The 12135-nt window shown below is 42.2% G+C and overlaps 1 protein-coding gene across 1 annotated transcript in view; it reads left to right on the top strand.

Annotated features, from left to right (window-relative positions):
- Positions 1–826: 826 nt before the first annotated feature.
- LOC126464801 (transcription elongation factor SPT4-A) overlaps positions 827–12135 on the top strand; it is a 30785-nt gene continuing 19476 nt past the window's right edge. The window contains exons 1-2 of the mRNA XM_050096259.1: positions 827–1014; positions 1120–1226. Of these exons, the coding sequence (XP_049952216.1) occupies positions 946–1014; positions 1120–1226 (176 nt within the window). The 5' untranslated portion in view covers positions 827–945. The remainder of the gene's footprint in view (positions 1015–1119; positions 1227–12135) is intronic.

Here is a 12135-nt window from a genome sequence, read left to right as displayed (position 1 = left end):
TCTCAAAAATGGTACGAAATCTGAATTTCCATACATGCAGAGGTGGGTGACTTGTCTCTTACTAGAAATCTCCTCAGAAAAGCCGTTTTATAGTGGGAATTTACTGATATCCTTCAGTTCCTTCTTTTACTTTAGATTTAAATGGCACCCCTGAAGTTATTTATTTTACCGATGATAAACTTTTTGGGTGTGCAGCCACCCAATATTATGCCTACATAGTCCCATATTTAAAACTGTTTACCATTACTTAAAAGCTGTATGAAAAAAATCGTCGTTTTATTGTAAATGTCTGTGACTTTCACCGTCTGCACTCTATGCTGAAACATTTCTATTTGAAGTGCGTGTATGAACACTTCTAATTCATTCTAATTCTGTACTTGACTGTGATGGGAATGCGTTTTTTTATAAAAAAAAACTATTTGTAAGTACTAATAGTATGCAAAATGGTAAGTTCATTGCGAACGGATGTACATATTGTTTATAATATTGTTTAATATAACTTAACTCGTTTCACAAACGTTAAATTTCTCCGTAAAACTAATGATCTTTATGTGGATTGCCAAGATAATGACAATTTTTATGTAACAATTTATACCTTTTTTTAAAAAAACGCTAAGTTAAGTACTGCATGCAATCCGTTTAACATGTGCGGCCTCCGCTAACCTCTGCTTTAAGCTTTTACAAAGTTTTCCCCGAGTCGAAACTATTGCCCAACACTGCCATGAGCGCCTCACTGGCGCAACTGACCTTCATGTAGTTATCTCTCTTTACTTGTGCGAACTTTGAATTTATGCCGGGATAGATCACTGGAACGACTGCGAGTGCTAAGAGCTTTGGTGAACTGACGTAATATTGTTTTGTTTTGTTGTGAATTTACGCTTAGTACTGCGGAAAAGTTGTGGTTTTGTGAATTGTATTGACGTGTGGTGCTGGACTGCAGACACAATGTCTCTTGAAACAATTCCAAAAGATCTGAGAAATCTTAGAGCGTGTCTAGTGTGCTCGCTCATAAAGGTCAGTTCAGTATTGGTTGATATTTAATTCACAGTTTATTTCTGTATTTACAGTTGTAAGTAGTCCTACGATGTGGGTAACTGGCAAGAGATTTCTCATTTTCAGACATTAGATCAGTTTGAATTCGACGGCTGTGACAATTGCGATGAATTTCTGCGTATGAAAAACAACAGAGATAATGTATACGATTGTACGAGTGCCAATTTTGATGGGTAATCTTTTTAATATATTATGTTGTACCTCTTGTATAATAAGTCACGCATTTCTTTTATATATCTGTGCCACTGTTCTTGAAATGAGGCACTGAGAACCGCAAGGGCCTAAAGCTCACCAGAGGCGGGCCCATATTGAAGCGAGTCCCAGCGAAACTATTGAAACATTTTCTCGTTACAGCACAGCCTGCTCCACTGAAAGATGTACAGCTGTCAGGCGCATACATACATGCCACAACCAACTGATTGATTGATATTTATTTGGCCCAATTTGATTACATTTCGTACAAAGTGTGTACTTATAATATAAGACAAGTCGGCCTTAAATCTATTTTCTTACAATATGTAACCTATTTATTATAATTTAATACATCAAAGTGGCAATATTTATAATAACATTGCATACATTTTTTTACCCATTTTTTAGGTTCTGAAAATTGTTTACTTACTGCGTTGTACTCATATTTACACTTTTCTCTCAACATTCATGTTCTCATGTTATTTTGATACAATATGTTCATTTAGTTACAGCACCTCTATAACAGTAACAGTAGTTTTCGTTATTCATTGATACATATACTCTTCTACACTATGAAATTTCTATTCCATTAAATAATCCTTTGAAAGTTTTTGGAATGTCTTTTCATTTTCCTGCAAACCCTTTGGAAGCCATTTTACGAGTTTGACGCCCTAGTATCGAGGACCTTTTTCAGCAACCCTCGGTTGGTGTTGTATACTTCTCAGCTGGACATTATTTTCTTGTTTCATATGTATGAATGTCTGCATTTCTTTCTAATACTGCAAGTCCTTATATTAATGATATTATTGTTTTGTAAATTATAGAGGTGGAAATGTCAGTATTTTTAGACTGCATGAGTCTTTTTGTATTTTTTCTGCTGGAATTTCCCCAAACAGTAATTCCATATTGTAGTTGTGGCTCAAATAGAGCGTGGTACACTATACATAAAAGCTAATTGTCGGCATAATGTAGCTAATATTATCCATATGTTGACTCCACTGGAGCTTATTGTCAACTGTAATCCCCAAAAATTTAATAGTGTTGACTTCTTACAATCTTGTCTCACCTATGAATATATCTATGTGTTCTTCCTTTTCTCTATTTGTGAACACCATGAACATTGTCTTTCTTTTAGATTTAAAATTAGGTCATTTTGTATATAGCTGTATTACAATGATTCCTCGTTCCTTTCACTACTAATTCCATTTCTGTGTGTACAATATTTACTTTTACTGGGACGTGTGATGTAACACAGTTATTGAAACATTCAGCATTGTATCTGTTTTGTTGTTCCTTTTGTAAATTTGGTCTACATTTTCGCTCATCTGAATGAATTGACACATGGTTTGTCGCATTCGTATAGTTTCCTTGTTTTTCTAGAGCTTCAAACTATCAGTAAGATGTGCAATTAGAGCATCCACTTGCAAAATTTCAGCTTTGTCTATTATTTTAGTTTCGAGCTGTTGTTTTCGTTCTGTGCCTTGCACTGATCAGTTTACATACCGTGCATCATGATGATAGTTGTTTGTTTTTCTCCAGCATGCTTCACAAAAAAAATTTTTTATTGGAGTGAGCATACCTGGAATACAGGTACCGTATTCATTCATTTCATTTGTGCACTTTAAACATACAGTTCAGAACTGTACTAAACACTTATTTGAAAGATTTTCACTAGTACATACACTGATTTATAGTTACGCTGCGACCACACTTTATACAAATTTCGCTAGCTTGATATTGTAACAAACTCTCTCGTAACAGCAAAAATTACACCTGTAGCCTTGATTCTTCTCTCATTTATTTTCGCAAATTTGATTATATTCATAGGATTATTTCGCTAAGCACGTGCTATCTTGATTTGTTACACTATGTTTAACTGCTCTACAACCGCCTTTCCTCTATTTTTGTGATAATATGATGCACAATACACTTAGGAGCGCTATAAAATCCTCGGCATCTATATATTACATATATTTTTCAATCTTTACGTTTATAGCGACAACCGTTTGTCTTAGGCCCTTATGGTTCTCAGCGGCTAAAATGTTTAAATTATGTCAGGTAAATCTGCATGTCTTCAATGATTAATATTTGTACTAGGTTTTATGAAATTTTAGTAATTCTACCCATACTCTAGTATTGCATACGAATTGTTGACATGTCTTTTTTATTTGTTTATTAGATTGCGATGGAAGTGTTTTACTGTGAAAAGTAAAGATGTTGATAATTTAGTTGTAAACTCTTATAAGCAGTTTGTGAACCAAGGGGATGTTAGAACAGCACCAATATCGCACTCTAGCTGAACAACAAAATCTTTGATTGTAAGGTTAGTTTTGACTTAGAAAATGGATGGCACTCCAGAATAGCCAAATATAGTACATTTTGCTTATAGCTTTGGATTTCTCAAAAGGCAGGCACTCAAAAAGAATGTGTGAAGTACCCATATATTCCTCATTATATGCTTTGCTGGAGATCCTTCTCCGATGATAATGTCTTTCTTTCAGCACGTAACACTGATTTGGGCAATTACATAATTGGTTACATACCTTTATCATCTGACTGTATTGTTCCAAGAATTATCCAGCCTCTGAAGTAACCGGTATACGGCAATAATAACATATCACCAAGAAGCCACACAGATAACCCGATGTAGTTGTACTAATTGTGAAGAAATTCACTTTCCATGAAAAAGGATGCCTACTGATGTACACAACTTCAGGCTAATGCCAGGATGATTTAAACTAATAGGTTATAAGTGACAGTATCCAATTTCTTTGCCTGTTATTATTGTAAACTAAACTAATTTTGGTGCTGTACTTCATTATTTATTCACAGACTGCCATAGTCTAACATTTTTTAAACCTGATTTTTTTTCTGTTACAAAGTTTTGAGTGTGTTTTGACATATATTATGACCTTGGCAATGAAAAGAAATGAGGGCAAATGATAGAAATAAATATATTACTCGTGGAGAACTTTCTAAGATGATTTTGCAATCTTCCCTTGTGTAATGCCTTTCCATTTTATACCTGTATAAAAACATCACCACATTGTACTCAGTTGTTTGTTGTGTCTTATTGTTCTGTTTTCTTGTGCGGTATTCAAAATGTGTGGCAGCCATGGAATGAAGTATTTTGTCTCCATTATGAGGCAGGGGTTTCTCGCTAAATGATGATATTTGTGAGGAATGAAACTGCAGCTAAACAGAGAGAAAATTTTTATTTATCAAACTATATAGACTTGATATTTTAAAATTGTATATACTGTTTATTTATACGGAAAAAAACCAGCTCATCTTTGTAATAACTATTTTTGTTTTTGTACGGTTGTAGTTCCCAGAATGGGAGCTCTTTCAATATAATATCTAATTATGTACACAATAGCGTAATAGTGTTCTGTAGTCATATGAGCCTTACAAAAACTGCTCAGGTGACTGATCATTTTGTTACTATTAGCAACAAGTACTATTTTAATTACAGATTCCCATTACTGTACTATCACATCTACATCTCTATTTTGCAAGCCACCTTACAGTTTGTGTTGGAGGGTACTTGGGGAACTTGGTGTGTGTGTGTGTGTGTGTGTGTGTGTGTGTGTGTGTGTGTGTGTGTGTGTGTTCGCTATTCCAGTAACAAATGAAGTGATGGGAAGAACAATCGTTGGTAAGTATCTGTAAAAGCCCAAATTTCTGTAATCTTTTCTACCTCCTCCCCCCCCCCCCCCCCCCACACACACACACAGAATTCATGTAAAAGAAAGAAATATATTGGCTGACTCTTATAGGAACATACACTTTGGGAATTTTAACCATCAACTGCATGGGATGCACGATCTTTCCATTTTATTGTCTGCCACTGGAGATGGATGAGTGTCTCCTTGATAATTTTGTCTTGCTGAATGAAACTGTAATGAAATACACTGCTGTTCTAGACCGACCCGTACCATATTCCTGACATTCGACAATGTGCAAGTGCCTTTATAGATTAAAGCGGATTATGAGCTTATTTCTGTTCGGCCTACAAGGTGTTACCAGTGTCAGTGGTTTAACCATACACGGCAGTCTTGTTCAAGTGCGGCTAAATGCGTTACCTGTGGCAGGAACGCCCACGAGGGTGACTGTCCACCTCTGTCCCCTCGTTGCATCAACTGTATGGGTGACCATGCTGCCTCCTCTCGCGACTGCCCCGTCTACAAAGATGAGGAAAGTATACAGGAAATTCAAGTGAAAGAGAAGGTGTCGACCTTGGCTGCTCGCAAGTTGTTCAATAGCAGAAAGCCCACTATGCTTCCGGCAGGTAAATACAGTACCGTTCTCGCCTCCCTTCGGCCTACCAGAGAGGTAGCTACACAGAAATGCAATCTAACATTTAGCGATTCGGTCTTCCGATCGGCCAGTGCTAAGATCGCCCGATCAACGTCTCCTCTTCCTCCCACCAACCCTAAGGCTCAAACATCATCATCTGCTACTGCTAAGACGAGGACCTCTAAATCAGATGCTCGGACCTTCAACAAAGAACTGACATGCGAAGATTTCTTGCGTACACAAACTTCACAGCCATCAACCGTTCTTTCGACAAAACGTAATTCTTCAAAGAAGGCTCATAGAAAAAAAGAGTTCTCCATCACCGCTGAGGCGCGTTTCTTCTCCTGCGTCACCCAGTGGTCGCCGTCCCCGGCCATCTTCAGTTTCGCCAGGCTGCACCGCTGGTAGCCGATCATCTGGCCTTTCACCAGCGGAGGACGCTGCCCCTCCTGACCAGCTCAGGACAGTGGCAGACGCAACTGTTGAGTTGATGGACCATGACTCACCACCTATCGATTGCAGCAGCAGTGCTCCCTCGAAGCCAAGCCTTCAGTGTCCATCGAGGTGACCCCTTCTTGTTTCTTCTTTTTGTTTTCATAATGGCACTTGTTCAATGGAATATACGCGGCATTTGGTCCAACCGAGAGGAACTAAAATTGCTCTTTCGAATGCACTGCCCGCTTGTCGTAGGTCTCCAAGAAACGAAGTTACACCCATATGATCGTATTGACCTGGTACACTATACCTCCGTGCATTTTGACCTACCCCCCCATGGCAGGTATTCCAGCTCGCGGAGGGGTCATGTTGCTGGTTCGGGATGATGTCTACTATGATCCAATCACATTGCACACATATCTGCAGGCAGTTGCCGTCCGAATTACTCTCCCCAATTTCACATTTTCTGTTTGTACTGTTTACACTCCATCATCATCTGCCTTTACTAAGGCAGACATGATACAACTGATTGCTCAGCTTCCTACACCATTTTTGTTGATTGGAGACTTTAATGCTCACCATCCCCTTTGGGGCTCTCCAGCATCCGGCCCGAGAGGCTCCCTCTTGGCAGACATTTTCAACCACCTCAGTCTAGTCTGCTTAAATACCGGTGCACCTACCTTCCTTTCGGACGCAACATATACCTATTCCCACTTGGACCTCTCAATATCCACTATCTAACTTGCACGTCGGTTCGAGTGGTATGCTCTGTCTGACACATACTCGAACGACCATTTCCCCTGCGTAATCCATCTCCTGCATCACACCCCTTCTCCACGTTCCACTAGCTGGAACATCTCCAAAGCCGACTGGGGGCTTTTTCACTTCCCTGACGACCTTCCATGATCTAAACTTCTCCAGCTGCGATAGTCAGGTTGCATACATCATGGACGCTATTCTCACTCCTGCTGAATATTCCATCCCTCATACTTCCTCTTCTCCATGTCGAGTCCCAGTCCCCTGGTGGACTACAGCACGCAGTGACGCTATTCGTGCTCGGCAATGTGCTTTATGTAACTTCCAATGCCACCAGTGCCACCCTACGATGGCGAACTGTATCAGTTACAAATGACTCCGTGCACAATGTCATAATGTTATCAAAGAAAGCAAAAAGGCTTGTTGGGTGGCTTTCACCAGCTCTTTCAACAGTTTTACTCCTCCTTCGGTTGTCTGGGGTGGCCTGCGACGGTTATCTGACACCAAGGTCACTTTTACGCGGAGGTTCCGAGCTCTGCCCACTACCACCCTGCCTTGCTCCCCCGAAAACAAACAGAGGAGGCACGGCCACCTTCTTTCCAATCTTTGAATCGTGAAAGTTACAATGCCATCTTCACCGTGTGGGAACTTGAAAGTGCACTCACCCGGTCCCGATCCTCTGCTCCAAGGCCCGATGGTATCCGTATTCAGATGCTGAAGAACCTTTCTCCTGCAGTCCTGCAGGTAAAGGCTTTCTTCTTTGAGCCTATAATCGCATCTGGACTGAAGGTCATGTTCCCGCACACTGGCGTGAAGCAGTTGTTGTTCCCACACCCAAACCAGGACAGGACAAACACCTTCCTTCCAGTTATCGCCCTATCTCCCTTACCAGCTGCGTCTGCAAGGTGATGGAGTGCATGGTAAATTCTCGATTGGTTTGGCTCCTTGAATCTCGATGCCTCCTTACCAATGTCCAATGTGGCTTTAGTAGGCGCCGCTTTGCTGTTGACCACCTAGTTACCTTGTCGACCTTCATTATGAACAACTTTTTGCGTAAGCGCCAGACGGTGGCTGTGTTCTTAGATTTTGAGAAGGCTTACGACACCTGTTGGAGGGCGGGCATTCTCCGCACCATGCACACTTAGGGCCTTCGCGGTCCCCTCCCTTTTTTTTATTAATGCATTTTTAATGGATCGAATTGTCAAGGTACATGTGAGTTCTGTTTTGTCAAATGCCTTTCGCCAGGAGAATGAGGTGCTCCAGGGCTCTGTTTTGAGCATGGCCCTTTTTGCCATAGCTATCAATCCAATAATGGATTGCCTTCCCGCTGACGTTTCAGGCTCCCTTTTCGTGGACGACTTTACGATCTACTGCAGCGCTCAGAGAACATGTCTCCTGGAGCGCTGTCTTCAGCGTTGTCTCGACCGTCAATTTACCTGGAGTGTTGCTAATGCTTTCCATTTTTCTGGTGAGTAAATGGTCTGTATGAACTTCTGGTGTTACAAACAGTTTCTTCCACCATCCTTACATCCCAGTCCTGTTGCTCTCCCATTCTTGGAGACAACAAAATTTTTTAGGTATTACATTTGACAGGAAACTTTGCTGGTCTCCACATGTGTCTTACTTGGCTGCTCGTTGTACCCGTTCCCTAAGTGTCCTCCATGTTCTCAGCGGTACATCATAGGGAGCAGATCGAATGGTCCTGCTTCGCTTATATCAGTCCATTGTCTGATCCAAGCTGGATTATGGGAGCTTTGTCTACTCTTCTGCCGTCGATATACTGCTCGAGGTTTGTCGAACTTAGTTCGAGGCTCGCTATTAACATCTTTATTTACACAGATGACTCCGAGACTACTGCTGGCGTCAGATACCTTTCAGTACTGGCCCCTTGACCAGTGTTCAAGCTTTACTGCTGAGCTTTTTGCTCTCTATCAGGCTATTCAGTATATCTGCCGCCATCATCATTCTCCCTATGCCATCTGCTCTGATTCTTTGAGCGCCATACAGTGTCTCCGTGACCCATATTCGAACCACCGTCTCGTGGAACGAATTCAACGGTCCCTTCAGTTGCTAGTTGATACTGGTGCTTGTATCCTTTTTTTGTGGATTCCTGCCCACATTCGTGTGCCTGGGAACGAAGCTCCTGATGCTGTGGCCAAGGCTGCTGTCCTCCTGCCTCGGACAGCTTCCTTTTGTGTCCTTTCAACTGATGTTAGTGGGGTTCTTTGTCGGCATGTTTCATCATTGTGGCATGAGGCTTGGTCCTCTCTCCATGAAAATAAGCTTAGGGCCATCAAACTGATCCCGACAGCTTGGACGACCTCCACACGCCCTTCCCGGCGAGACGAGGTCATTTTGGCCATGTTGCGGATTGGGCATTGCCGATTTAGCTACCACCCCGCAGTGCCCCTGTGGTCATCCATTGATGGTGCGCCATATTTTATTGTCCTGTCCCCATTTTATTCACTCTCGTGTTGTCCTGTGTCTGCCGTCTACCTTACACGAACTTTTAGCTGATGACACTTGAGCAGCTGCTCGTATCCTTAGTTTTATTACATTGACAGACTTGTCCAAAAAGATCAAACTCTTTTATTTTGTTTATCTGCGTCTTTGTAAGTACTCTGGTGTTGCCCCCTTGCGTTTTTGTAAGTACTCTGGTGTTGCCCCCTTGCGTTTTTTAAAGTACTCTCTGGTGTTGCCCCCTTGCATTTTTCTACGCTATTAGTGCAATAACATTTGTGACTGGGCACTAATGACCTTAGTAGTTGAGCGCCATAAACAAAAACAAAAACATAAGCTCTGGGCAGCCTTCAGCAACCACCCTGTGGTGTGGCAGTGGAACATTGTGTGTCACAGGGAATGGGGTTCTTGGCCTGTCCAGCCAGATCACAAGGATGGTAAAAACCTTTATCAAAAACCCTCTCAGTCTCAAGGTGTGCTGTGCACTGATGAGGTTGATGGCTGTTGAGGTAGAATAGTCATTAGGGGACAACCTCAGTAGCATAAGGCTTACTCAGGCAATCAGGGCTCTGTCTGAGTGGACCTTTATTTCCCCTAGCTGCTTGTGGGACCGAGACAGTCCCCTCAGAATTTTCTCTTCCTCTTCCCAGGGGAATTGCTGATAGGTAACCAACACCCAGTCTAACAAGAGGCATGTAGCCAGTCCTCCAGACTTAGGGATTATGCAGAGTCTTTTGGTGTATAGTAACAGAATGAAGATGGTGGTCAGAATGTGTTTCTAATAATGAAATGGAAAGAGGGCAGCTACGAGAAAGTCTCTCCATTCTACATCCAAGACGGTGTAGTGGGGGCATTGCTAGAACTTCAAAATCTGTCATGCACTTTTGTAATGGTAACCTGCTGGTAGAAAAGTCTAGTGTCCAACAAGTAAAGACTTGCAGAAACCCCAACGCTTTAGGGAGTATGCAATCAAAAGTGAACTGCATAACAGTTTGAACTACAACAAAGGCATTGTGACATGCAGAGAATTATTCGATATTCCCAAAGAGGAACTGAAAGCTAAGTTGGCCAAATAAGGTATTGTTGATGTGCAAAATGTCATGAGAAAGGTGGACAGTGATCTGATCAAATCAGACTTGTTTATACTTACATTTAACAGCACCTACCTTCCACGGACGTGTCAAGGCAGATTTCCTTTGCCTCAGTGTGCGGCCTTATGTTCCCAACCCAGTGTGCTGTTACAAATGCCAGTGCTTTGGGCACACTGTGCCACGTGTGCCAAATGTGGTAAGGCCACCTGCGAAGGAGTTGGTTGTTCATGTCCTCTGAAGTGTGTCAACTGCTCTGGGCATCATCCTGTATGTAGTAGGAACTGCAGTGTCTTCCTTGAAGAAAGGAAGATCCAGGAGATAAAAATGACAAAGCACATCCCATATGGTGAAGCCAAAAACACTTACATGGCCATGCACCCTTCCACATACACTGCCCCCTTTGCTTCCATTCTGAAACACTACACAAGTGGAAGTTGCTAGTGTCAGCACAAGTACCTGCATTTGTCAATGCACTTTTGCTGCTGCAGTTATTTTGAAACTCCTACCCCCCCCCCCCCCCCCCCCCCCCCCCCTCAGAACAGCAGATAAGGCTGTGGTTGCTGTGTTTCAGAGCTCCAAGAGTTCACTCTGGTCCACTGTCCAGTGCTACCTCTACTGCAGCTATGGTTGTGGCTCTGAAGGCTACCTAGGACAAAAAAAATCAAAGGCAAAAGACCAGCCGCTGACAGAATAAGCAGTCTGATGATGTCACTGTCACTCTCTCATGATTTTCACCAAGGAAAATCACCAAAACAGCTGTATGTTTTGAGAAGTTATTTTGTTTAGATAACCAGTTTCGGCATCTCAATAATGTCATCTTCAGGTTCCAATGCACCTATGCACTCCATATATAGATAGGCAGACATATAGATTCTTGCATTACTGGAGCCCTCAGTATATGGAGTCTGCAAGTTTCATAAAGTCTGTGAAGAACACAATCCAGAAACAAATTCACTGAATCTGGATATTGAGGGCTCCAGTTATGCAAGTACTGAAATATCTGATTGTCTATGTATGGAGTGCATAGGGGCATTACTGAAATAATTTCTCAAAACATACAGCTGCTTTGGTGATATTTTTTTATAAATATTTAACTGGCTGCTGTCAGTATCCACAGTAGATTAACAGAGGTCTCTCATGATTCGTCTTTTAAGCTGATGGACTGTGATGTTGGCCTAGGGCACGCTTGTCACCCCGGGATTGAGACTGCACCCATTATTGGCTCCCCTCCCCAGTCGAAAGATGGGCTGAAAGTGCTAACCCTGTGGTAAATGGCTCCCACACTGCAGTGGAGTGTTAATGGGTTCAGGACACATTTGGAGGAACTGAAAATCCTAGCACGGGAATGCCCCCTGTGCTTGTGTTTGCAGAAAACACATTTTAAAGTGTCTGATACCCATGTACTATGGGGCTATACCCTGCATCACAAGGATAACCTGACTGGAAAATGGGCCAAGGGAGGGGTTGCTGCTTGTCAGTAACACACATCACTCCTCTGCTCTCTTCTTGGTTACTGACCTGCAAGACATGGCCCTTGCAGTTCATAAAGGTCTGAAGATCACTATCTACTCACTGTAATTACTTCTGCAGGGGCAATAGACATTGAAGCTCTCACTGATCTTATGCAACAACTCTCCTGCCCATTTCTCATACTGGGTGATTTCAATGTCCATAATGTCTTATGGGGCTCGGACTATACTTGCCCTAGGGGTCAAGTCTTGGAGAAAGGTGTGATACCTCAATAGCTGTGCATCCTCAACACAGGCGGTACCACTCATTTCTCAGGTGCTACTGAGTCATCCTTTCTTTCTTCTCTCTGGACCTGGCAAGCCCTGCTCAGTGGGAAGCA

The sequence above is a fragment of the Schistocerca serialis genome, chromosome 1 (assembly GCF_023864345.2).
Source record: "Schistocerca serialis cubense isolate TAMUIC-IGC-003099 chromosome 1, iqSchSeri2.2, whole genome shotgun sequence".
NCBI classification, from domain to species: domain Eukaryota; kingdom Metazoa; phylum Arthropoda; class Insecta; order Orthoptera; family Acrididae; genus Schistocerca; species Schistocerca serialis.
The sequence above is the reverse complement of the archived record's forward strand: the minus strand, read 5'-3'. Positions and strand labels throughout refer to the sequence as shown.